Below are 22,394 nucleotides of genomic sequence, written 5' to 3' on the forward strand. Positions count from 1 at the left end.
TTTCTCTAGTTTCCTCTCATTGCTGCTAGAGGGTGCTGGTAATGTAAACACTCAAAGGAGAGAATAGAGAGTGAATTCTCTTGCTCCATATCTGTACTCTCTGATGTGTCTCCATCTGTGTGGAAGTTGAACCCATGATCAGTCTCAGTGGGGCAGACCACTGGGTGGAAGGTGACACACTGACATCTGAAAATCTTTATAACTCAGACTTCTCTGTGTTCCTGTTGTTCGTCTTTACAGTACAAATGAGGAGTGATTTAACCATTTACCACACACACTATCACATGCATGTGATCCAAATGTTCTGACGGATTATTCTTTTGGCTCTGTGAATATATTGTTCTGGGGGTTTGTGCCTAGTTATTACAGCTGTGCCCAGCAAAGTCAAATCAAATAAGCAGTATGGTTTTAATTGTAGTTTTTGTTCTCTCCTCACTGGTTCTGATTTGTATTAATCTGGTTTTATCTTTTAATATTTTATTTTCTATGTGATTTTAATGTAATACTGTAGTTGTATTTGGATTCGGCAAATGAATTCAAAGACTTGAAATGAATAATTCCTGAGGCTTTGGTTAGTATATATGGTTCTGAGTTGGACAATGTGTATATGAACACTTTTAATGCCATCGGAAGGTTCTTTGATTTAATGAATCACTTTTCTTTTCTGGATATACTACCCTCACCCTCACTTGGAAAGGTGAGTACATGTCAAATCATGAACACTGTTTGTACAAGACCCCTGCAGTCAGTCTCCTGTATTACACTTGTGTCTCCAAAGTCCGTCAGCTGCCTATCGATGGCTCAGGTGGCAGACAGTAACAATCCAACAGTCTGTCCCAATACACACACCAGTGATCTTGAGCGCTTCAGTGTGCTTTCACACCCCACGCAAGTGTGTGTCCAAGTCTGTGTGTGCAACAACACACAGTACACTTCACCTGCACTTGATATGCACTTTCCCTAACACCTCTACGACAAAGCATTCGGAAATAAGTTTATCCCACAGTTAACCACAATCTAAAGCCACACCACTTGTCAGCAGTAGTGCGCCGATCAGACCCACACTGACAAACAGACATGAAGAAGTTGAAGTTTCTGACATATTGGATTCAGCATGAATATTATTATTATAGTATTACAAACTGTCCATAATCAGTGTATGCACAGAAGGTCATATTACAATTCTAAGAGGAGGGACACCACCACAGAACATCTGGAATACATTAAGCCTGATGTTTTCACACTGTTCAGTTACATAAACCCCAGCAGGCCTAAGTACAGTGTGTTCCAGAGCACACAGTTATAACAATGTGATAACAATGATCAGCTCAGAACCACCACAGGGCTGAGCTGATCACCACTACGCAGCCACATCTCTCTGACTCTCTCTCTCTGATGTTTTATTTCTGTCTCTCCCTGTCCAACACTGTCCAGACGAATATTAGATGTTCCCTTCCTTTGAGAAATACTACATGTGTTATTAGACAGAAACCATTCAAAATATTAGAATGTTATGTCTCAGCCTCTGCACAGCAGACCTATTTGCTTTTAGTTAAATCTATTTTTTCTCTGCTCCTACATGTGCATTTTTTTTTTACCTTAATCTCATTGCACCTGTGAAACTGTATGCTTGGTCCTGTTTATTGTTCATCTGAGCTGGACTGTGCCACCTACAAGTATTTGTATTTGCAGGAGTGACAGGATGTCCTTAACCCAGCTGTGTCCCAGTGTGCTCTTACAAACCTCTTTTCAGATGTCAAGAGGCTGCACCTCAGCTGGACAACTGTCGAGAGCTCTTTCTCATCACTGGGAGAGGATCAGTGCCCAAAGTCACTGTGGCAGCTATTCAAAAAGATCAGGATAGTGATGGGCAACCTGTCAACCTACAGAGCTACAGGTGTAACTGTCCTTCCTTAGTGGTGTGCTGAAGATCTTCCATGATGTTGTGTTGCTGTTGGAGGGAGAGGACGTGACCATCTGTGAGCTATATGAGACCAAAAGATGATGATGTTTCATGGTAGGCTTCATCCATCTACCATGAAAATTGGTATGACTTCTCAAGAGAAGAGCTCCTGTTGTAGAGAAGTTTTCAAACTTGCTTCATCCTCTCTCTTCAGCAGCTGCTCACTGTGGAGCTTATCAAGCGTGAAATTCAAGTCAATAAAAACTTTGGACTCAGCTGTAAGGAATTCTCAAGGTGAGGGCCTTATTGGAAGATGCACACTCAAACACAGAGTATAAAGTCAAGAGGAACATCAAAGGTATGATGAACTATTCTTGTGTTTCAGCCAGGTGTTTTCCATGGAAGTACACAGCCTGTGTGGACCTGCTGCAGTTGTCACGGTGATGGTCAAACCTGATAAGATTGATATGAATTGTAGTTTTTTATTCTTTCCTCACTGGTTCTGATTTGTATTAATCTGATTTTATATTTTAATATTTACTTTTATATGTGATTTTAATGTAATGCTGTAGTTGGATTTGGATTCAGCAAATGAATTCAAAGACTTGAAGTGAATAATGCCCGAGGCTTTGGTTAGTATATATGGTTCTGCTAGTAAAGTCAGAATAACTTAAATATTGTGGTGTTGTGGAAGGCACAATCATGCCATGAGTTCTTGTCTGTTGTTGTATAAAGTATAAGAGCAGGAAAACCACTGAGTGAAAGTTGGACAACGTGTATATGAACACTTTTAATGCCATCGGAAGGTTCTTTGATTTAATGAATCACTTTTCTTTTCTGGATATACTACCCTCACCCTCACCCTCAATTTATAATGATATTTATATTCCATAGACCAGTACACATTAGTATACATTACTTTATATTACTTGAAAGAACAGAAGCCATGACTTGAATCCCATGTCAGCCACCAGCCTGCCCTGTTTTATTATACACACACAGCTTAGTCATATTCACTGCTGATAAGAAGTAGCACTCTAGTTTTAACAGTTACTGGGAAGCAGTTATTGGTCTTACATAATGCATAAGAGCATTGTGTGAGACCATGAGAATTACGAAACCTCAGCTTCTTTTTATGCTTACTGTATTTACTTAGTGTGGGAGTTAGCTACTGTGCAGGTTGCCTATCCTGCAACCTGCACAGTCTGCTGTGTGTTTGGTGATTGGTATCCAGCATTGGTCCCACATTGTCCCAGACAAACATATTCCAGTTCATGTCCTTCATGTTCATATGTCTAAAATATCTGAAAATATATCTTCAGTTTTATCTGTACAGATTTACATGTATGTCCCAATTCTGACATTAAAGTTAATATTAAAATAAAAACAGTGAGCTGTTTTCTTCCATGTGGTTCTATTATGGTCTTCAACAAGAGGAATCACTCCAAACCAAACTATTTAGAACCCTGTTTTACAGATCTGTGGTTCCACGTGGTTCAGACAGTGGACCTGGATATGACATGAAAAAGACATTTTCAGTGACTATCTTTACTTTAGTGTGTGATTCATACTAATCTCATCTGTCTATGTCGTCTTCTTTTAGGAGTGAGTCTGTGAGCGGTGTCAGAGAGTACGACGTCCTTTACAAGAAGCTAATCACGGTTCCATTCTTTCCGACCTGATGAGGCTGCAGAGCGTGGAACTGAATAACAATCCTGTCAATCAGAACAAACACAGAACACAAACAAAAGCTCAGTGAATTATTTTAACTTATGATCCATCACGTCCTGTGAGATAACTGACCAGAGTTTCCTTTGGATAGTCAGTCTGTAGTGTCTTTCATGTTAATGTATGTTGTCAGGGGTTTAATTGGGATTTGTCAGGAGAGTGGGGCACTGTGGACAGTTTTCATAGGAACTATTTCTTCAGTAGAAAGTAGTTCCAGCTTTTTGTTGTAGTTGTAAAAAAAAAAAGCCATTTTTGTCCATCAATCTAAGCAGCTTTTTAAATTCATGCTAGAATCTGCTGTCATATAGCCCTGTGGCTGGTCTGCCACAGGGCTGCACCAGAGACTGCTTGGAGCGACCCTCTTTCTCAGGCGGTCTCAATCCAGCCTAAACTAACTGAACAGCTCAGGTGTGAAAACTCCTTCAGACTGCTCTGCACCAAACTGATTTCTGTTTGTCTACTGCCAGACTGCAAACAAATACTGATAATGGCAGCAAATACCAGGACAAGGTCACACACTGTACCTTGTCTTTGTATCATAAAAAGAACCCTGAGTTGAAAAGTGATGTCTTCTTGTTAACTGGACTGATAAACCCAAGCTATAAATATAAAATGTGCTGCGATGTTTCAGCACTGAGGTTCCCACAGACAGCCTCAAGACCTCCTCAGACCCTCCTCACAGACACATAACAGCGTAAGACTGGACAGAGCATTACATACCAGTTTAGGCAGCAGGGGAGAACCTGACTGGTAAGACTAAGAGGACGGGAAGGGACACTTTCTGTCTCTAACTATATACAGTACACAGTCAAGCAGCATGAGGTTGTGGACCACGTCTTTTAGTTTGGTCAGTTGGTTAATTATTTACACAAAGTTCATTTTAAACTATTGTTCTTGGTATTTTTGCTCACCTGTCCTCAGTCAGACCAAGCTCTTTGGTCAGGAACTCAAAGATCTTGGCACTGTGCTCCTTGTTCTTGTCAGCAGAGTCAGTCGCACCGATCGCAGACACTGACAGCATCACACATGGAGAGCAAGAGCCCGCTATGAGCATGGGCAGCCCGGGGTTCACCACCACGTTCATCCTCTGAAAGACAACCACCACGACAACATTAAGCTGGTGTTATGCTTACCTCATCCCTGAGTACACAAGGGTCCACTATGGCCACTATTGTATAGCTGCATTATAAACCCTCTAACCCCTGCTGCAGGCAGAGCCCCATATCAGCATGCTGATATTCATGTGCACACCAGCAGCAGGGCAGGACGCCTGTAAAGCAGCTGTGCTTTAGACCCACAGCAGCCTTGACCCTGAGCAGCAGCGCAGAGGTGGAAATGTAACTCACGTCCTCTGGTTTTCCCAGAGCAGCCGCAGTGCTGCTGCCCAGCTTCTTCACAAAGTCCTCAGAGAAGGAGCTGGCGGGCAGGTTACTCTGCAGGTCGATGAAAGGCATCTTCAAACCCGGACTGGAGTGGAATCTGTTCACCGCTCTGTAAGAAGACCAGGACGAAAGACCAGCAACACGACAGCAGCGGAACATACTTCTTCCGGATGACGCTTTCAAAATACGTGCGGTGCGTTAGCGTTCGACTTTTTAATATACAGTTCTACGCATTCAACCCACTTTTCCGCCATCTGTGGGTTTTATTTTGAAAGCGCAGCCGGATGTGGCTGGAACGTTGAAGCAGGTACGGGCAAAGTACCAGTGAGAGGGGGACTCTGTCCTCTGCAGAACCAGGCTGTGCGCCTCTGCTGGACCACTCCATTCATTACAAAGACATTACCGGCAAATAAACTGTACATCAAAAGTCCTTAAGTAATACCACGGTGTTTAAGTACTGCAGTTCAGTTTAAATGCAGTTCAGTTCAGGAAAACGTCCCTTTAACAGGAAGAAACCTCTGACCGAACCAGACTCAGTGAGGGGTCTGCCTCAGCCGGCTGGGTGGAGAGAAAGGGGAGTTCTTACATAAGAACTATTTTCATTAATGATTAACCAGCTGATTCTTTACTCCATCAGCTTCAGGCCAACAGTCAAACATCACAATTATTCAGTTCAGCGTGATTTAAGATGAGACAAAGCAGCAAATTCTCATTTTTTAAGCTGGAGCCCTCAGATGTTTCTGCCACTTTGGCCTGAAACAGTTAATTGGTCACTTAGATAGTTTTCATTTTCTGTCAACTAATCAACTAATCATGTCAGCTCTAATTTGATCTATGTTTGTGTAGTTAAATCTACAACAGCGCATCACATTCCAGAAGCTCTTCACGTGTTTTGTCTGTAAAAATCTGACTCTTTAAAGTAACTAGTGACTGTCAGAAAAGTACAATATTTCTCTCTGAAATGTGGAGGAGTAGAAGTGTAAGGCAGGAATGAATAAAATACTAGTACCTCAAATCTGTATTTCAGTAGTACCTCAGTGATAAAAAAAAACCAGATCTATTCAATCTTACAGTTGCAGACAGTTTCACTGTACATTGTACTATGTATAATTGTAGATGTGACAAATAAAGCTTAAGTTTAGGGTTTAAAAAAATGACAGAAACACAGACAACACATATTGACAGAGTGTGCAAATAGATAATAGCTATTTATTAAATGTATATCACCCGTCCATTACCAAAAACATTTCACACAGCCACCAGTCAACAAAACAAACAGGACCAACATGCATCACTGCCTGAGGTACAGCGTTCAGATGTACGTGTTATGTGGTGTCCACAACACGTCTAACAGTATGTTTCATGACTGAAATCTGCTGGTCATGACAGCTGACATCCGTCCTTCACACCAGCGACGTCACACCTACAGAAAAGCAGGGGGAAAAAAAGAGAGGTCAACAGGATAAATACTAAAATGATATTATCTGGTTTTAACTCTCAACACTTTCAACTGGAGAACCTTTATGGTCAGATTAAGAGAAAAGTCTGTGGCATATGAAATTTCTACCAATAGGAAAAAAAGGATTTTTTTTAGTAAACTATTATGATCAACAGAATTAAATGCTTTAAAGAGGTCTGTATAAAGTGCAACACAGTGTTTAACAACAGACCAGGACATTAACAGTATCATCTGGTTCATTCATCATTCAGTTGCTGTGCTGTGGTAGGATCTAAATGCTGACTGCTGAGGCTGTAATGTGGTTTTTTTTATCTGTAGAACCAATCACAGTTGAGAGTTTATTAGGGAGTTGGGGCTTTTTGCTAAGCAGGACAATGCACAATAAGGACACTACTTATTCCAGCCACTGCTGTCACTACATTCATGGAACAGAAAAGCCTGTGACCCCATCCATTCACCACAGACTCACCATGGGAGTACTTGCACTGTTTGAGTGCCTCATTGAAGCCCTCACACAAAGTCAGGTCAGACTGGTTGGTGGCACAGTCCAGGAACTGTTTGACCTCAAAGTGACAGGGGCCTGGTTGGGTTGGAGCAGGTCGGGCGGGCTCCTGAGGCGATATCAGCAAGGAAAGACACACAGACAGCACACATCTGAGTTAGAATCTCACATTTCACACCAGCTGAGCTGATGGAAAGTTAGAGATGGTTCAGTGATTGAGGTCAGCCACAACTTCACACACAACACTCTGGATGTTCATTTCAGTCAATATTCAAATTGCCTTCATATATTGCTAGTTACTAGTGTTACTAATAATGTATCAGAGGGTGTAGTAACACAGTTTGTTCCACACTGTCTCTGTGCATCGTACCACTGTCTAAGTCCAGCTCAGTTCAGTGCTCCAGCCATCCTAATCCTCCGTCTGATCACATCCTTCCTCTTACCTGGTATGTAGGCTTTGCTGGCTCTGGACTGCTGCTGCTGCTGCTGCTGCCACTGAACGCTCCTGTAAGGGCGCTGCCAACAACGTGTCCCACAGCCGAGCCTACCGCCACCCCCGCAGCTGTGGTAGCCATCTGGGCCATGAGGCCTGGCCCCTGGGACTGAGCTGGAGCTGGGGCCAGGGAGGCAGGAGGAGGATGAGCGGGTGCCGGAGCATGGGATGGAGCTGGGCTACAAACAGAACAAAAACAAGTCAATTTCCTGTATATTAGAGAAGCCTAAAGGGACAGTGTGTAATCTACTGAGTCAGTGACAAAACTTCAAAGGCCCTTGTGCCTTCCACCACCTCTCCTGTCCCCTTCAGCTTCAGCTATAAACATGACATATATCTTCATACATGCTGAAATAAAGGTAAAGGTAAAATAATAAGGCCATGTGTCCATCACAAGGTAGCAGACAGTGAAGTGGAGCAGCTGAGGTTGATGGCTGTTAGCTGTTCAATACCTTAAACAAATAATCATCTGTCAAACTGTCCTAATGGACCAAACGATTCACAGGCTGTTTGTCCTCTTCGGATCAGTTATCAAACCAGCATTACATCACTGCCTGAAACCTTAAGCTGCATGGACGGTTTAAGACTGAGTGTAAACCAAGCGGGTAGGACGGCCTCCAAACACCTTCAGAAGTCTGAGTCTGCCAGTCACAACCTGGCCAAAGATTATCAGAGATGTCCAGGCAACCACTGTCATGAAGCAGAGCCTAAGTACAGTAACCTGTCAGTTAGGACATGTCATGTATGTAAACTAACTGGGTGTCACATGCTGGACAGAGAATAAACAGCAGGTTTACCAGCCTCCAGCAGCTGTGTTGTGGCCTGCCTGGAGGAAAGCTGTACCCCACTGACCTTGCTCGGACTCATGACGCAACAATAATGTGTCTGCACACAAACTAAGCAGGGTGAAGAAGTTTTTTTTTAGTCTGACTATAGACAAACTGTCCGGGTTTCACCGTCAGTGTCGTGTATGTCTCTTAGCCTCAGTGTGGACGGACTCACAGCTTCTTCCCACGTTTTGAACGGGACACACGAGACTCGCTAAATATTCCTACAGCACAGCCTGAGCCCGGTGACAGTGGACGTTACTGGAAACGTGTTTACCTGGCTGGAGCTGAAGGACGGCTGCGGCTTCCTCTGGCCATCTCTCTAACACGGTCACACGGTTATGTTTCTGAAACACGCCGGTCTGCTGAACAGGAGAGCTCAGTCGATGCTTCTAGAAAGTGCTGTCCTGACACACTGCTCCGCTCGGGTCACCGGTGCCCCACAGGGATACTTTACGCACATGCCGCTGACCTTGTACGAGACTCGCAGGGCTGTACGTACACAAATGTCGCGAGACTTTACGCGCTATCTCAAAACTCCTCCGCTATCCAGACCTCCACCTGCTGGAGTGGAGCGCAGGGTCCCCGCACACATTTTGTGGTTACAGTTTGATGCAAATGCCACATTTGGTAGAAATTTGATGGGAGAAGATGGAGTAAATACAAGTTCTGTAGGTTGCTAACATTTATATAAAGGAGGATAAGCTAACAGTAACACCTCGGTGTATGAGGCAGTACAGTTCAACAGCACCACCAACTACGTCTGATCATGTGTTTTAGTTTCAAGAGGAAGACTTTATTATTTAGGAAACTTCAGATTGCTCTGCCACTGGAGTGTGAGCACATGTTCCTTCATTTCCACCTTGTCATTATCTCCGTCAGCCTCTTATCAGTGTGGGATCATGCAGATGTGAGCTGGACACAACACGAGCCTCTGCAAGTTTATTGTCATAAAGCAGTGACATATAAAGCGTAATGCCATGATATTACACATGATCTGTCACCACATGGAGTTCCCTGAGTCAGTGTACCTGCTGTATGATGTGCCCTGTGCGGCAGTTCCCCCCCCCCCTGAACACTAGGGGGCGCAGCGCTCCTCTACTCCTCCTCCTACTGGAAAACACTGAACATTAGACCTTCCGTTCAGCCATCGCGCAAACAAAGACTCCGCTGCTTGGCTGTCTCTAAGTTTTTGTCCGCTGTTTTGGAAAAGTAGAGCCGCCTGGTGATGCGTTTCAGATAGCGCTCCAACCCTCGCCTCCCCGTCAGTGTCGTCTTCAGGACAGCAGTCCGTTTCTTCCGTCCAGAGGGCCGAGTGCTGAACGCTAGCTGTGACCATGTCGGACTTCCATTCTCAGATCGCCTCCATCATGGAGGTGCTGGCTAACGCGGCCGTCGCTGAGATTTGCAAAGTTGTGGACGACGGATACGCGGTGGTTCACCTGGAAATGTCCCGGAGCCAGAAGGAGAACGAGTTCCTGCGGAGGAAGATCAAACTGCTGGAGCTGCAGATCGCCCGGTACCGAGCGGAGAGAATGAAGGGAGCGGAGGGCTCCATCAGCAGCCGCTTCCCCGGGTTCCGCCTCCTCAACCGGCAGAACAAGGACTCGCTGGCCGGTACGTCTCCCCGACACCTCTAACGTTATAGTCAGCACTGTGTGAATGAGCCACATTTAATAGACTCCGATGGAGGGAGATCTGAGCAGATAAGTCAGGATCAGTCACTGCATCATCCCCTGGTACACATGAGAGTAGAACTGCAGCCATCAGTCAGTTAATCGATTAGTTGATGGAGAGAAAAATAACCACTTACTGTTTTGTAAATCATTTTTACACTGTGACACTGTGTTTAGCTGCAGTAATTTGTGGCTAATTCTTCTCCTCCTGATGTTCCACCAGGCCCCTCTCTGCAGGGCAGGACCAGGTTTCTGAACCGAGGTCCAGGGTCTCAGCAGTGTGCGCAGAAGAGCCAGCCTATCAACCTGGACCAGGATCCTGACCAGGAGGTTGTCACCACCACCAAAACAGAGGTAGCTATTCCACAGTGCACCATCTTTATACAGTTTCCTCCACCACTAGGACTCAAGCAAAGTCTCTGCTATAGACTATAGAGATACCAGGTGTAGACTCCAGGTCTGTGATTGGTCAGTGTGGATGAAGAAAGGCTCAGTTGTCATTATCATGTATCCAGCTGCCATCCCTTTGCATACAGAGCAGTCACTGCTCTGTATCACAGCGAATGAAGAAATGTAAACACCAGCAGTAGACTCCTGGACAAGTTTGATCACAGCTGAACCGTCTTAGACTCATACACACCCCGTCCTGTTGTCCGTCATGTCAGCATGACTGACAGAGTCTGACCCTCTACCCATCTTTGCAGTCACATCCCTACAGGAGGGGACCTGTTCATTTGGGTGTGAGGAGCAGACTTAGTGATCAGGCCCTCTCTTACCAGGCTGTCTCATACTCATACTGGCCAGGGGTGCTGTCCTGTTCTGGGAATGTGGTTATAGACAGGGTGAAGAGATGAGTAATATAAATTGAAAGATCGATGAGTAAAGAGTGCGAGAAAATCAGAAAGTGAGCGACTGATTAATAATTGAATAATCTTTTTTTTTTGTGGTTTATGGTATGAACATGAAGGTATCTGCTGCTCTGTGCTTTAATGGGATCAGTGTTGACAGGGATGATTATTTATTATCACATCATTTCCAGCAGAAGTCATTTTTAATCAGTTTGTCCTCTCAGTCAGCAGAGCCTGAGGAGGAGGGGGAGCTGCTGATCGTCAAAGTGGAGGGAGCGATGGAGGCCAGTGGCACCGACCACGAGGCGCCCCTAGACGCCTGCATGAGCACAGGGGGAGATGCCAACGCCAACGCTTTGCTCCCCACCGCCTCGAAGGACGCCAGCGGCGGTCAGCCGGCCAGACGCAGCAACGAAACGGAGGTCAGTGGATCTGACGTCGTCAACTTTGTTGTCGGCAGGACAGCTGAAACTGACAGCAGCAGTGACACCACCCACAGCTTGCAGCCGACAGGAAGTGATGTCAGAGCAGGGGACTGTCAGCCTCTGAATTCAGACACTGACATGACGGCACGCAGGGATGTTCTCCCAACTTCCTTTGATGATATAAAAGATGGCGGGATTGCTAACAAGGCCGCATTAGACACCTCCAAGTCCTCTCTGTCAGAGGTGATAGTCATTGATGGAGGGGGGGTGTCAGACAAGGAGGAAGAAGAGTATGAGTGGTTACATGTAGAAAAAGCAGGCAGAGACAGACGTGAACAAACTATATTACCCATGATTCAGAGTGCTGGGCTGGAATCAGCAGGACACAGATCAGCACAGACAGGATCTGCTCTCCTTCGTATCAGCCCTCCAGGAACATCTGGTGGTGGAACGACCTCCAGCATCATCTCCTCCAGTGATTCACCCAGCATGATTTTGCAACCCCTGGCGCCCCCCGCCAACCACAGCCACCAGAAACACAGCACCATCCACCTGACTTTCTACCATGCCTTCACCATGGACCGTCCGTACGGCTGCACCAGCTGCACCAAGCGCTTTTTCCTGGAGTCGGACCTGCAGAAGCACATGGCCAGGCACACCAGGGAGAAGCCCTACACCTGCCTGCTGTGCGGCAAAAGCTTCGTGTGCCAGAGCCAGCTGGACATCCACCACAACGTCCACACCGGCGAGAGGCCCTTCAGCTGCTCCGTCTGCAACCGACGCTTCTCCCACCCCAGCAACCTCAAGAGGCATCAGAAGATCCAGCATTGAGCACCGAGACCAGACCTCCCACTGCACTGCTGCACCAAAGTTTCCCTGAAGAGCACCAGACAAGGCTTTTCTGATTCACTGCTCAGTCCTGAGTTTTATTTTTCAAGACTTCTCAGAGCTTTTTTAGCAGAGACAGGGTGAGATGTGGAGGAACTGCAGAGAGTAAGCAGCAAACTCTGTAGTTTGACCAGTCTGCTTCTCAAGTCTCCTCCATTCACCGTTTTATTTGAAGTGTAGTCAGTCTGAATCCAGTGTGGGGATGAAACACTCCACCACTAACAGTGAAAACTGCCATATAGAGAATCACAGAGTGTAAATGCATTGAATGGCTGTTACAGAGAAAACATTGTCCTGAAATCATTTTAAAAGTGGACACAGAAATCCTGGTTTTAACTTTCAAGCTTTAAATCTCACTCATCCTTCAGAGTTGGGTCTGTGGTCTGGTGCTTTGTTGGACAGAATCGGGGAGTATGAGATACATTCTGTGTAAACAATGAAGAGGTTAAAAAAAAATACCATGAAAAACTGAATGAGCTCACTTCTCTTCATGACAGATCCTCCTTGTAGTTTGAGAGAAGAGAGGAAAAGCCCCTCATACAGCTGTGATGATAAGGACAGCAGCTGTCTCTCTCTTTTCTTTTCAGCTTTCATTCATACCAGCTGCATCCGTGAACAACCTAAGTGATGAAGCAATGTTGACTGACTGTGTGTGTGTGTGTGTGTGTGTGTGTGTGTGTGTGTGTGTGTGTGTGTGTGTGTGTGTGTGTGTGTGTGTATCACCGTCCATCAGTGCTGTAGAGAGGAGTGAGAGCACTCCTCTTCCTCAGCTCTGCCTGCGACTCTGCTCCCTCTGAGCACCAGGTGCCAAACATCATTTAGACTGTGTTTAACATCCTGTCATGTCTGAGAGAAGCGGTGAGGGACGCTGATGCAGCAGACACCTACTGTATGTTACAAGAAGCCATCACTTGAACAGATAAGTCCAGTCAGCAGCGGTTTATTTGGACAGTGTGATCCACGTCTGCAGAGAGGTGTTTTTCCTTTGGTTTCATTTCCTTCCTCAGTGTCATTAAATTGGGATTCATGGAGTGAAATCACCCCTCAGTTCTTTAGTAGATGGAACCCAGAAGCAAAAGAACATTAGGTGCTGTATTACTAAGTATTAATCCCAGCTCAGACCAGCAGACCCAGTTTACTTTACTGGTCTGAGCAGGTTGTGAACACGGTGTATTAGAGGTGTTAGATGACGGAGTGTGACTGCGGCAGCAGAGTTTTATTATATATTTTAAAGAGAATATTTCTGAGAATAATGCAGTCAGAGAGTTGTGTGTTTTCCATCTCATTAATAAAGATTGGAATGCTGCTCTGATCATATCATCACGCTGTGATTCCTCTTTCTCTTTGGCTCATCCTAGCTCTAAAGTTCGATCACAGCTGTGATGATACTGAATACTGCATTCCTGAAAACATACAGCACGTGATCCGGTGGAGCGTGTTCTCAGCGTAATACTGTGCAGGGAACTGTTTTAAAAACCTGGGTGAAATCTCACTGAGCTGTCACACCTCAGACTTCCTGTCACTCGTCCTCTCACATTCATCACCTCATTTTAAAGCTGTAACTGCATGTTTAACTAAATTTATTCTTGTATTCAGAGCTATGAGCTCTCCAAAGAATAGAGGGAACTGCAATCATAAATTTGTACTTGTGCACTTATATAAATATGGTGAGGTGTAAATATGCCAATAAATCATATTTTGAAAGAGTCGGATTGTATGGTTTCATTGCCTGTGTGAATGAGTGGGGCAGTGGAAGCAGTGGTGGGGCGTTGAGAAGAAGATTCACACAAAGTGAAAACTGGTTTCTGTGAAGTGATTTGATTATGTCAAGCACATAAATCTCACACCAATGACTCCTGTCTGAAATAATAGTTATTACTGTGTCAGAGCCTCGTGTGTGTGTGTCAGCTAAACACCTCCCTCCTTTTTCCAGGGCCAGGGACGTCTGAAAAACACAAGCAGCCCTCAGAGCCTGGAGGAAAAGCTGGATGAAGTGCAAGGTATCAGTCTTTTTTCTCTGTCTCCTCGTTTCCTGTGCTGGTTATACCATTCAGATTTAGATCATTTTGACCTGCACCAGGCGAGGTCACGCACTAGCTGCACAAACAGCAGTGAAGCTGACTAAAGCATTTGTTGGGGACTATTTTCAGCGGCGGATTAATCCACATTCAGTCAGCTTGGAAACAGTGGAGCTCAGAGGCTCTGATACTCAGATTATACATGTTAATAAGAGACAGTCACTGATGGGATCTGATGTCAGTGAGATTAATATTGAAACTCACCAGACTGATACTTAATGTTTTATCACTTCCAGTAAGATTTCCAAACAATAGATATTCAGTTGTTAGTCTTTTCTTACTGTAGCTTCAGCCTCGCTGGTTATACTGCAGGTGTATCATCCTGAACATCAAAATGCCCTGACACCATTCTTAACTTTCACCTCAGTTTCAGTACAGGAAACTGCAAGAGCTGCAACAATGATGGATAATGAAACTAATTGTTAGTTGCAGCTCTAGTAACAGTTCAGAGCTGTTCAGCGGGGATGTGAAGGACACACGGGTGTAGTTAATAAGCATGCAAATATTGTTTCTAATTGTGTTTCTTTGCTGTGGGCTCATCAGGTGACACCCCAGAGAAACACCGACCCACCCAAACCCTGCTGGACTGGCAGGAGAGCAGTGAGACCAAAGACGCCGAACAGCCATCATGTTCCACGTACACACTGGAAACTGTAGCAGGAAACGCCTCCTTCAGCCAAACAAGGACAAACCCTGCCTCCAGCTTTCCCATTGTTCCCAGAATGCCTCAGCGCGACATGGACCAGGCGAGCCGTCGGTCTAAATGTGACGTCATTGTGATCAACTCCCCTGCAGAGGAGGACAGCTGCGGGGGGACGCTGTCATCTGGACGAGGTGGAGGTGACGGAGCTGATGAAGGGACGCCTCTCAGCACTGTGAGGTCCCAGTATCAGCCACTGCTGTGTATCCAGATCAGTGACCCCCCCAGTGAAGTCATGTATGAAGGAAAACACATCTCTACCTTTAACAGCCCCCCTGTTTCCATGGCAACAGTGGACTCCCAGCCCCAGCAAACCCAGCATCCGTGGTCTGGAATGGGGCAGATGGACAGTGTCCACTTCTCTAACAAGAACCACCTTCATGAGTCTGGTCCAGTACAGACCCAGCAGCAGCAGCAGCCCTGCCTCCCCTACGCCTGCACCTTCTGCTCACGCCGCTACGCCCACCAGTGCCAGCTGCGCATCCACGAGCGCGTCCACACGGGGGAGAAGCCGTACCAGTGCACCCAGTGCGGAAAAAGCTTCGGCCAGTTCTGCAGCCTCAAGCGCCACCAGATGGTCCACACGGGGGAGAGGCCGTTCCCCTGCCCCCACTGCGGGAAGCAGTTCTCCACCTCCACTAACCTGAAGGTGCACCAGAGCGTCCACACCGGGGAGAAGAGGTTCCACTGCTCCAAGTGTGGCAAGAACTTCTCCTTCCTCAGCAACCTGATCAGGCACCAGGCTCTGCACGCCGCCAGGTAGAGCTGAGTGGACAAAATAACATGAACACCTTTCAGTGGGGTGCAACCAGGACAGCACTACAATAACCCAAGGCTGTTTTATGACATGTTCACATTATTGTGTCCACCCCTGCGGACAGATGCGAGATCTGACCGGTGCTCATTTCATCTTGAACTCAGTGTCATGTAGCCGTCACTAAGTGTTCCTCCATGTTAGTCTGTGTTTTCTTTGGATTCTACTTTGGAAGATGTTTGTAAAAGTCCTGCTCATTAAAAGGATCTGACAGTTCACCAGCCTCTCTGTACTTACTGAACCAGGTTCAGTTCAGAGAGGACTGGATGGAAAGAGAGTGATGCACTTGATGGTTTGCATACATCAGAGCGTCAGAACTGAGAGCTGGTGTGTGGACATCTGAAGAAAGTCAAACAGAACGTGTGTTTGCACAAGCAGCAGATCAGACGAGGAGAAGCTGAGGCAGTGGATTCATCTGAACGCTTAAATATGGAGAATCAATTCATCCAGAAATCAAATAAAACAAGAAATAAACAGAGAATAAATTAATATTGTACTAAAAGGAAACAGAAACCAAACAAGAGAAGTGGATACAGAAATGACACATGGATGTTGTGTGAAGGTGATGTGTAGGGCTGTTCTGCTGTTTATTTTATATATGAAAGAACTCAGTTGACTGAAGTGATTATCAGTTATTAGAATAGTTGCAGATTCATTTTTCTCTACATCAACTAACTCAATTGAAAACAGTACAGGACACTGGAGGAAACACCACAGGGAATGTTACATCCTCTTTACTCTGAGATTTCAGTGATAAATCCTATCTAAACTGCTTTACTAAGTTTACTGCAGACCTAAAGTGTGCACTGAAAGTTATTATCTCAAATAAGACAAAGATTGGATGGTCAGAACAGCCATAAGTGACAGCCTCACATAAATAACAGCTGCTCCTCAGCAGGTAAATGTCAGTAACCTAATGAGTGAAGCTGAGTAACATTAAAGGCTGTAATGAAAAGATCAGTCTGATGTCCACACTCCGTCCTGTGGATGTTAACGTTCGTCTTTATTCCTGTAGTTACGGTACAGACCGGAAGTAGCGGAGCTCACACCCGGATGTAAACACAAACAACACTTTCATTGATGAGAGCCGTTTGGTTGTGGGCGGACATCACGGAGAATGACCGTTACTGTCACCGTCTCCTCTCACATTAACCGTATGAGGCCGCATTAGTCAGAGCGGAGCCCGTCGAGGGGAAGCGGTCCAGCGGGATGGAGAGCTGTGTGAATCTGCACTCTCAGCTGGCCTCCATCATGGAGGTGTTAGCAAACGCGGCGGTGGCGGAGATCTGTCAGCTGGTGGACGACGGCTTTGCGTCCCTGAGGCTGGAGATTTCCCGGAGCCAGAGGGAGAACCTGGCCCTGAAGAGCCGACTGCGGCTGATGGAGGTCCGGGCAGGGGAGCGGTGCCTCAGAGAGTCCTGTACCAGGAGAGGTTAGCCTGCTCCCACCCAAACTAATACAGCTTGGTGTCCTACATGGGCTACATTACACACCAGGGTCCATTCAAAAATCACAGGTTTTAACAACACGCCATTACAGGTGCTTCCAGCTGCTGCCTCCACATTATAATGCGCTACCCTTTCATGTGAAGAAATCTTTTTGCTGTTGTAATGACTAGAGCTGCTGTGCTTTGTCAGTTAATAGATTAGTCGATTAGTTGAAAATTAATCAAAACTATTTTTTGATAATCAATTGTTTTTGTTCATTTTCCCTAGAAAATATCAAATTATTTGCTGTTTCCAGCAAGTAATTTGATGTATTTGTTTTGTCACACATGATAACAAAGTGAATATCTTTGGATTTTTGGACAGATGATTAGGCAAAACAAGACATTTGAGTTCACCACCTTGATCTATGGGGAATTAGAAGTGGCATTTTTATTTACTAATATAAAAAATAATCAGCAGATTAGCTGATAGTGACAATAAAAGTTAATTGCAACCAATAGTTAATTGCAATAATGACATTTATCTCTCTGGTTGTTGGAGTGTTCTCTCATTATCACCAGGTACGTTTACTGTTCTAATGAGAAACTGATCCAGTTAAAGTTTCAATAGAAAACACTAAAGCTATGGTTATGGACTCATATTTATGAGGGTACGGAGCACATTGTTTGTGTCATGGTGGATGTATGCACAAAGTGAAGTGAGAGACTGTACAGAGGAAAGAATCAGTATATGCACTGAGCTCTGCTGTACGTAGTAATACTGGAGCGTACAGTATTACTACGTGTGTGGCTGGATGTACAAACTGTGTGTTATTATGTTCCACCTGTACTTACAGCCAAGCAGCTTCAGTGAGCCTTGGCATTGATTCTACAAGTCTCTGATTCTACTGGAGGGATGAACTCCATTCTTCTCCCTTTAATTTGTCATCTGTCTGTATGCAGTATTGCATCTAACCATGCAAGAGACAAAAAAACATCAGCATTAATTTACATTTTTAAAATACCACTGCAGATACTTAGTGCTTCCATTTCTGAGTTTAATCACCAGCTTCGTGACAGAGAGTGCACATATGATGGTGATGGTGTAACAGTACATAACAGAGAACTCTGATTCCCTATGAACAGATCATCATTTTGAAGAAGATGGTTCTACTGATACAAAAAGAAAATCCACCACCCAGGAGAATACTGACCCTCAGCAGACACAGGTCAGTGCTGCAGCTTGGCTTATTTTATTTCATGAATACACAACCATGGAAGGGTTACTGAAAGGGCCTACAGGGCACAGGACCAGGGGCCCAGTGGGTGAGGGGTTTAAGGTGAATCATAACATTTCTTGTTCAGAAGTCAAACGACCACAAAAATACACAATCCGTCTACGAAGACACTCAGAACGATTCTAAAGAGATGCAGACTGACTACAAAGACACTCAAAAGGACAATAAAGACCCACACAGACGCACTGTAAAGAGACTAAAACACACTGAGGCCCCTAAAGACACAGCACATACACTCCAGATCTAATAATTCAGCAAATACAAAAACACATACAAACAGGGAAAACACAAGCAAAACATACCTTTGCAAAGCCTTGAGGCGTCATGCACATAATCAATTTTTTGAAGATGTCAGGTTTGGTCATTTGCTGCTGCTTCTGTTGCTAACAGGTTTGCAGTGTAGCAGCAGCAGCAGTGACTTTACATACATGTTTCCTGTCTGTTAGCCGGAGGATGTGACGGAGCAGCCGGTGGAGCCAGAGGTGGCTGTGATAAAGAAGGAAAGGCTGGAGGAGGAGCTGACAGGCTGCAGTGTGCTGGAGGACCATCAGACAGCTGCTAACAGCTGCAGTATGTATCAGAGACTTTAAACAGTCAGTCTGCTGCCCCTGTACAAGCCACAGCAGCAGTGTTACAGCTCAGGTCAAGTCTGCATTGAATGCTGTCACGTTCATTTGAAGGCTACAAGATGAAAGACAGAGAGATAGTAAATGTGCTGAATATCACCCAGGAGTTGCAGCTGTAGCCAAAATGACATTATGAAACATTTACATTAATAGACACATAGATCTGAATGAAAGCTGCTGTGTAACAGATAAACCAAGTCAGCACTATTACGCACGCTGATTCTGAAGCATCTACGTGATCTATAAATGAGCTTATCTCTTAGTACTTACAGTCATATGCATCATGTTCAATGTTATCATTCCCCTGATTGTATCACTGAGGAACCACTGAAGTGTGGTTAAGACATGGCTTTAGTTTGGTAACTAAAATCACGCTCACGTGTGAGGGGAGGACCACGGTCACGGATAAATGATAAACATGGCTGACTGCTGGTCGACAGCAGAACATGAGGCTCGTTCATCCAGCACAGCCTGACCTCTTCAGCCTCTTCAGCTCCACATGGAGAAAAAAATCACTGATGCACAACAGCCACATGTGTTTTAAAACCTCAAAATGATCTATTTGACAGTCAATCTCTGTTTAAGGGAAGAGTTCCACAGGTTGGGCCCTTTATCTTATTGACCTCTTTATTTATTGACCTGTAAGATTTTATTTCTGATCTCCTCAGGTGAAGGTCTGAAGGTCTGAGTCAGGGCCCTCTGCTCTCTTTCAGGAATCTAAATCTGCAAACTTAAATCTCTTGTTTGTTTAAATGAATCCATATATTTAATTTTTCCTAAAAACAGTCAAATCTAAATATATTGATTCTGAAACAAATAGAAGAACCAGACTTTAAAGCTCACTGTGTGTATTTGTGGAATGTAGGGTCAGGTTTTAAATCCAGGTTGTGGTCTGAAGGTGTGGGGGTCTGGATGGCAGCTGAGTGAACGGACAGTGTTCATACAGTTACAGAATTAGTCTGAGTGAGAGTCGGAAAGGGAGGCTGATAAAATCTTTGTCTTTCTGTGTTCATTCTTTAGTTGGACCTCAGTGTCTCTCTCCTGCTGCAGAGAGCGACTGTCCTCTGAGTGCTGGAGCAGAAATCCCCAGAGTCAGTGTATCAGGCCGACTCAGAACTCAGCAGCAGGGAGTGGAGGAGGGAGCGAGGGAGACCAGCTCTCTGGCCGGGTACTCTCATCCAGCAGAGCAGAGCCACAGAGACCTGACCAAAGAAGATGACAAGCATGTTGTGGATCCCAGAGACTCTGTGTCCACTGACTCCACCAGGAGTACAGTTCCTGATGTAGAGACTCAACTGATAAAGGCACTGGACTCAGAGCTGCTGTTAACAAACACTGGAGTGAAGGGTGTGTGTGGTGCTGCAGCAGGCTGGGGGGGAGAGGCCGTGTCAGCACCGGTCAAACTGGAGGCTGAAGCCTCCTGGTCTGAAGCTTTTAGGACACAAACAGCTTCCGTCTCTGTCAGTAGAACTGAGCCTGTGAGTAACAGCAGATTAACAAACAGTCACCACGCAGAGAGCGAAGCAGCAGAGCTGGACACCAACAGCTTGGACTCGTCCTCCTTCGATGACCTGTTCTCGTCTCCAGAGGTGGCCCAGTCTCTGAGGGTTCCTCATAAACATTCCACAGACGAAGTCACGGGCACGGAGGAGTCACTGTCGTCCTCTTCTTTTCCTTTCCTGAGCAGCGGGAGCAGCTTTGGGAGCTCTTCCACGTCAGACTGTCTAACCGGCTCCTCCTTCTGTAACGCGTCCTCTGACTCCAGGAGCAGAAGCTTCCCCTGCAGCACAGAGCGAGTGTTCAGCTGCCAGCAGTGTGGCTGCCTCTTCTCCACCTCCAGAGACTTGGTGGTGCACCAGCGCTCCCACGCCGGAGAGAGGATCTACCACTGCCACCTCTGCAAGAAGCCCTTCATCCACCCGCACCAACTGAAAACCCACCAGCGGGTGCACACGGGAGAGAAACCGTTCAGCTGTGCGCAGTGCGGTAAGCGCTTCTCCCAGTCCAGCCACATCAAGAGACACATGAGCGTGCACACGGGGGAGAAGCGCTACAGCTGCAGCCTGTGTGGGAAGCGCTTCTCACAGGCCTGCAGCCTCAAGGTGCACCAGGCCGTCCACACCGGAGAGAGACCCTACAGCTGCACCAAGTGCGGCAAGAGCTTCTCTGTGCTGGGAAACCTGGTCCGCCACCAGAGCGTCCACATCGGCAAGTGAACACACACACACACACACACGCACAGCCAGAAGGGACTGAAGCAGCCAGCCACACACCCTTCTGTTTCTAATGTTTAGAAATGTGCATATGACATGTCTGTCAGAATGTTTTTAACATACCGAATATCGTCCTGTGCTGGTGTTATTTATACATGTTTACAAGACATTAAAAAAAACTTACTCCAGATGAGTGTCATTTTAATTCTACCAGTGTGACTGAGAACATCAGTGAACAGTGACAGAACATGCTGAATCCATGTATATCCATTTTTCCTGGTAGTGTTTGGATCTGACTTCCCAGGGTGCAGCTCTTATCATGTGGGCTGGTGGATGAACAGCTGACAGATGCAAAACGTACACAGCTGGTGTCAAACACAGCTGCATGTGGTGTACAGGAAAGTTAACATCCACAATACTCAGATCCTCAGACGAAGATTTAAAAAAAATCAATTTTCTCTGTTTGTAGGAATAAAATGTTAAATAAATCAGGCTACAAATGAAAACCTTCAGTATATAGATAGAAATAACATTGCAAAGTCTGGTGTATGTAAGATATATATTTTCCATGCATTTTTATGGGAAACCACTATTTACAATATTGAGAATGATAAAAATGAAATGACCATATTTGGATATCATAACACTGAGAGAGCTTTACAACAATACCTGTACTGACCCAGTGCAGACAGTGATCTTGGTCCTGCATGTTGTGTTAGAGTGCTAACATTTGATGAATAAGTTAAATAATGTTTTTTTTTTTCCTCTAGTCTGAAGGAAGACAAGTTATGGATGAAAAATAACCTGAAATCTCTAAACTGACCAATGCATGAAAAACAATGATTTCCCTTTTATTCCAAATGTAGGATTGGAAGGAGTTTTACAAGATGCGTTTCTGTGGAGTAATTACACAAGAAATGAAACCTGGCTCTTAACATACGTTCTGTTTTACTATATATAATCTATTATATATAGTTAGTGGTGTGTGTGTTTTAATTTACATTGTGTAGGTATATACAGTCTGTGGTTCTCTCTCTCCTCACCCTGCCTGTTCCATATATATGAGGATAACCCCCATGGAGGCAGCTGATGTGGACACACTCAAAGT

The 22,394-nt window shown here is 45.2% G+C and overlaps 3 protein-coding genes across 3 annotated transcripts; 1 reads left to right on the plus strand and 2 right to left on the minus strand.

Moving 5' to 3' along the window:
• Positions 1 to 2,861: 2,861 nt before the first annotated feature.
• ddt (D-dopachrome tautomerase) lies at positions 2,862 to 5,178 on the minus strand. Its single transcript, XM_041037049.1, has 3 exons — positions 4,978 to 5,178; positions 4,543 to 4,718; positions 2,862 to 3,618 (listed from the first exon to the last, which is right to left on the minus strand). Exons 1-3 carry the CDS (start codon positions 5,170 to 5,172, stop codon positions 3,546 to 3,548), a joined length of 444 nt encoding a protein of 147 aa, XP_040892983.1. The 5' UTR covers positions 5,173 to 5,178; the 3' UTR covers positions 2,862 to 3,545.
• A 1,024-nt stretch (positions 5,179 to 6,202) lies between these two features.
• Positions 6,203 to 8,787, minus strand: chchd10 (coiled-coil-helix-coiled-coil-helix domain containing 10). Its single transcript, XM_041037050.1, has 4 exons — positions 8,572 to 8,787; positions 7,418 to 7,646; positions 6,942 to 7,083; positions 6,203 to 6,436 (listed from the first exon to the last, which is right to left on the minus strand). Exons 1-4 carry the CDS (start codon positions 8,610 to 8,612, stop codon positions 6,417 to 6,419), a joined length of 432 nt encoding a protein of 143 aa, XP_040892984.1. The 5' UTR covers positions 8,613 to 8,787; the 3' UTR covers positions 6,203 to 6,416.
• Positions 8,788 to 9,415: 628 nt separating this feature from the next.
• Positions 9,416 to 21,468, plus strand: LOC121180329. Its single transcript, XM_041035646.1, has 9 exons — positions 9,416 to 9,911; positions 10,194 to 10,324; positions 11,043 to 11,240; positions 14,065 to 14,131; positions 14,753 to 15,668; positions 16,875 to 17,155; positions 18,296 to 18,378; positions 18,894 to 19,017; positions 20,094 to 21,468. Exons 1-9 carry the CDS (start codon positions 9,632 to 9,634, stop codon positions 21,287 to 21,289), a joined length of 3,276 nt encoding a protein of 1,091 aa, XP_040891580.1. The 5' UTR covers positions 9,416 to 9,631; the 3' UTR covers positions 21,290 to 21,468.
• Positions 21,469 to 22,394: the final 926 nt, after the last annotated feature.

The sequence above is a fragment of the Toxotes jaculatrix genome, chromosome 4, assembly GCF_017976425.1.
Source record: "Toxotes jaculatrix isolate fToxJac2 chromosome 4, fToxJac2.pri, whole genome shotgun sequence".
In the NCBI taxonomy this organism is placed as follows: domain Eukaryota; kingdom Metazoa; phylum Chordata; class Actinopteri; family Toxotidae; genus Toxotes; species Toxotes jaculatrix.

What these genes read in the sequence shown, in the direction of transcription:
- ddt (XM_041037049.1), bottom strand. Translation starts at nt 5,172, where the DNA reads ATGTTCCGCTGCTGTCGTGTTGCTGGTCTTTCGTCCTGGTCTTCTTAC. An exon ending in CTCTGGGAAAACCAGAGGAC is followed by an intron (nt 4,719 to 4,977) that starts GTGAGTTACATT and finishes GTTGTCTTTCAG; the next exon opens with AGGATGAACGTGGTGGTGAA. An exon ending in CTTGGTCTGACTGAGGACAG is followed by an intron (nt 3,619 to 4,542) that starts GTGAGCAAAAAT and finishes TCTGATTGACAG; the next exon opens with GATTGTTATTCAGTTCCACG.
- chchd10 (XM_041037050.1), bottom strand. Translation starts at nt 8,612, where the DNA reads ATGGCCAGAGGAAGCCGCAGCCGTCCTTCAGCTCCAGCCAG. An exon ending in CAGCAAAGCCTACATACCAG is followed by an intron (nt 7,084 to 7,417) that starts GTAAGAGGAAGG and finishes ATATCGCCTCAG; the next exon opens with GAGCCCGCCCGACCTGCTCC. An exon ending in ACAGTGCAAGTACTCCCATG is followed by an intron (nt 6,437 to 6,941) that starts GTGAGTCTGTGG and finishes GCTTTTCTGTAG; the next exon opens with GTGTGACGTCGCTGGTGTGA.
- LOC121180329 (XM_041035646.1), top strand. Translation starts at nt 9,632, where the DNA reads ATGTCGGACTTCCATTCTCAGATCGCCTCCATCATGGAGGTGCTGGCT. An exon ending in GACGCAGCAACGAAACGGAG is followed by an intron (nt 11,241 to 14,064) that starts GTCAGTGGATCT and finishes TCCTTTTTCCAG; the next exon opens with GGCCAGGGACGTCTGAAAAA. An exon ending in AGAGTCCTGTACCAGGAGAG is followed by an intron (nt 17,156 to 18,295) that starts GTTAGCCTGCTC and finishes CCCTATGAACAG; the next exon opens with ATCATCATTTTGAAGAAGAT.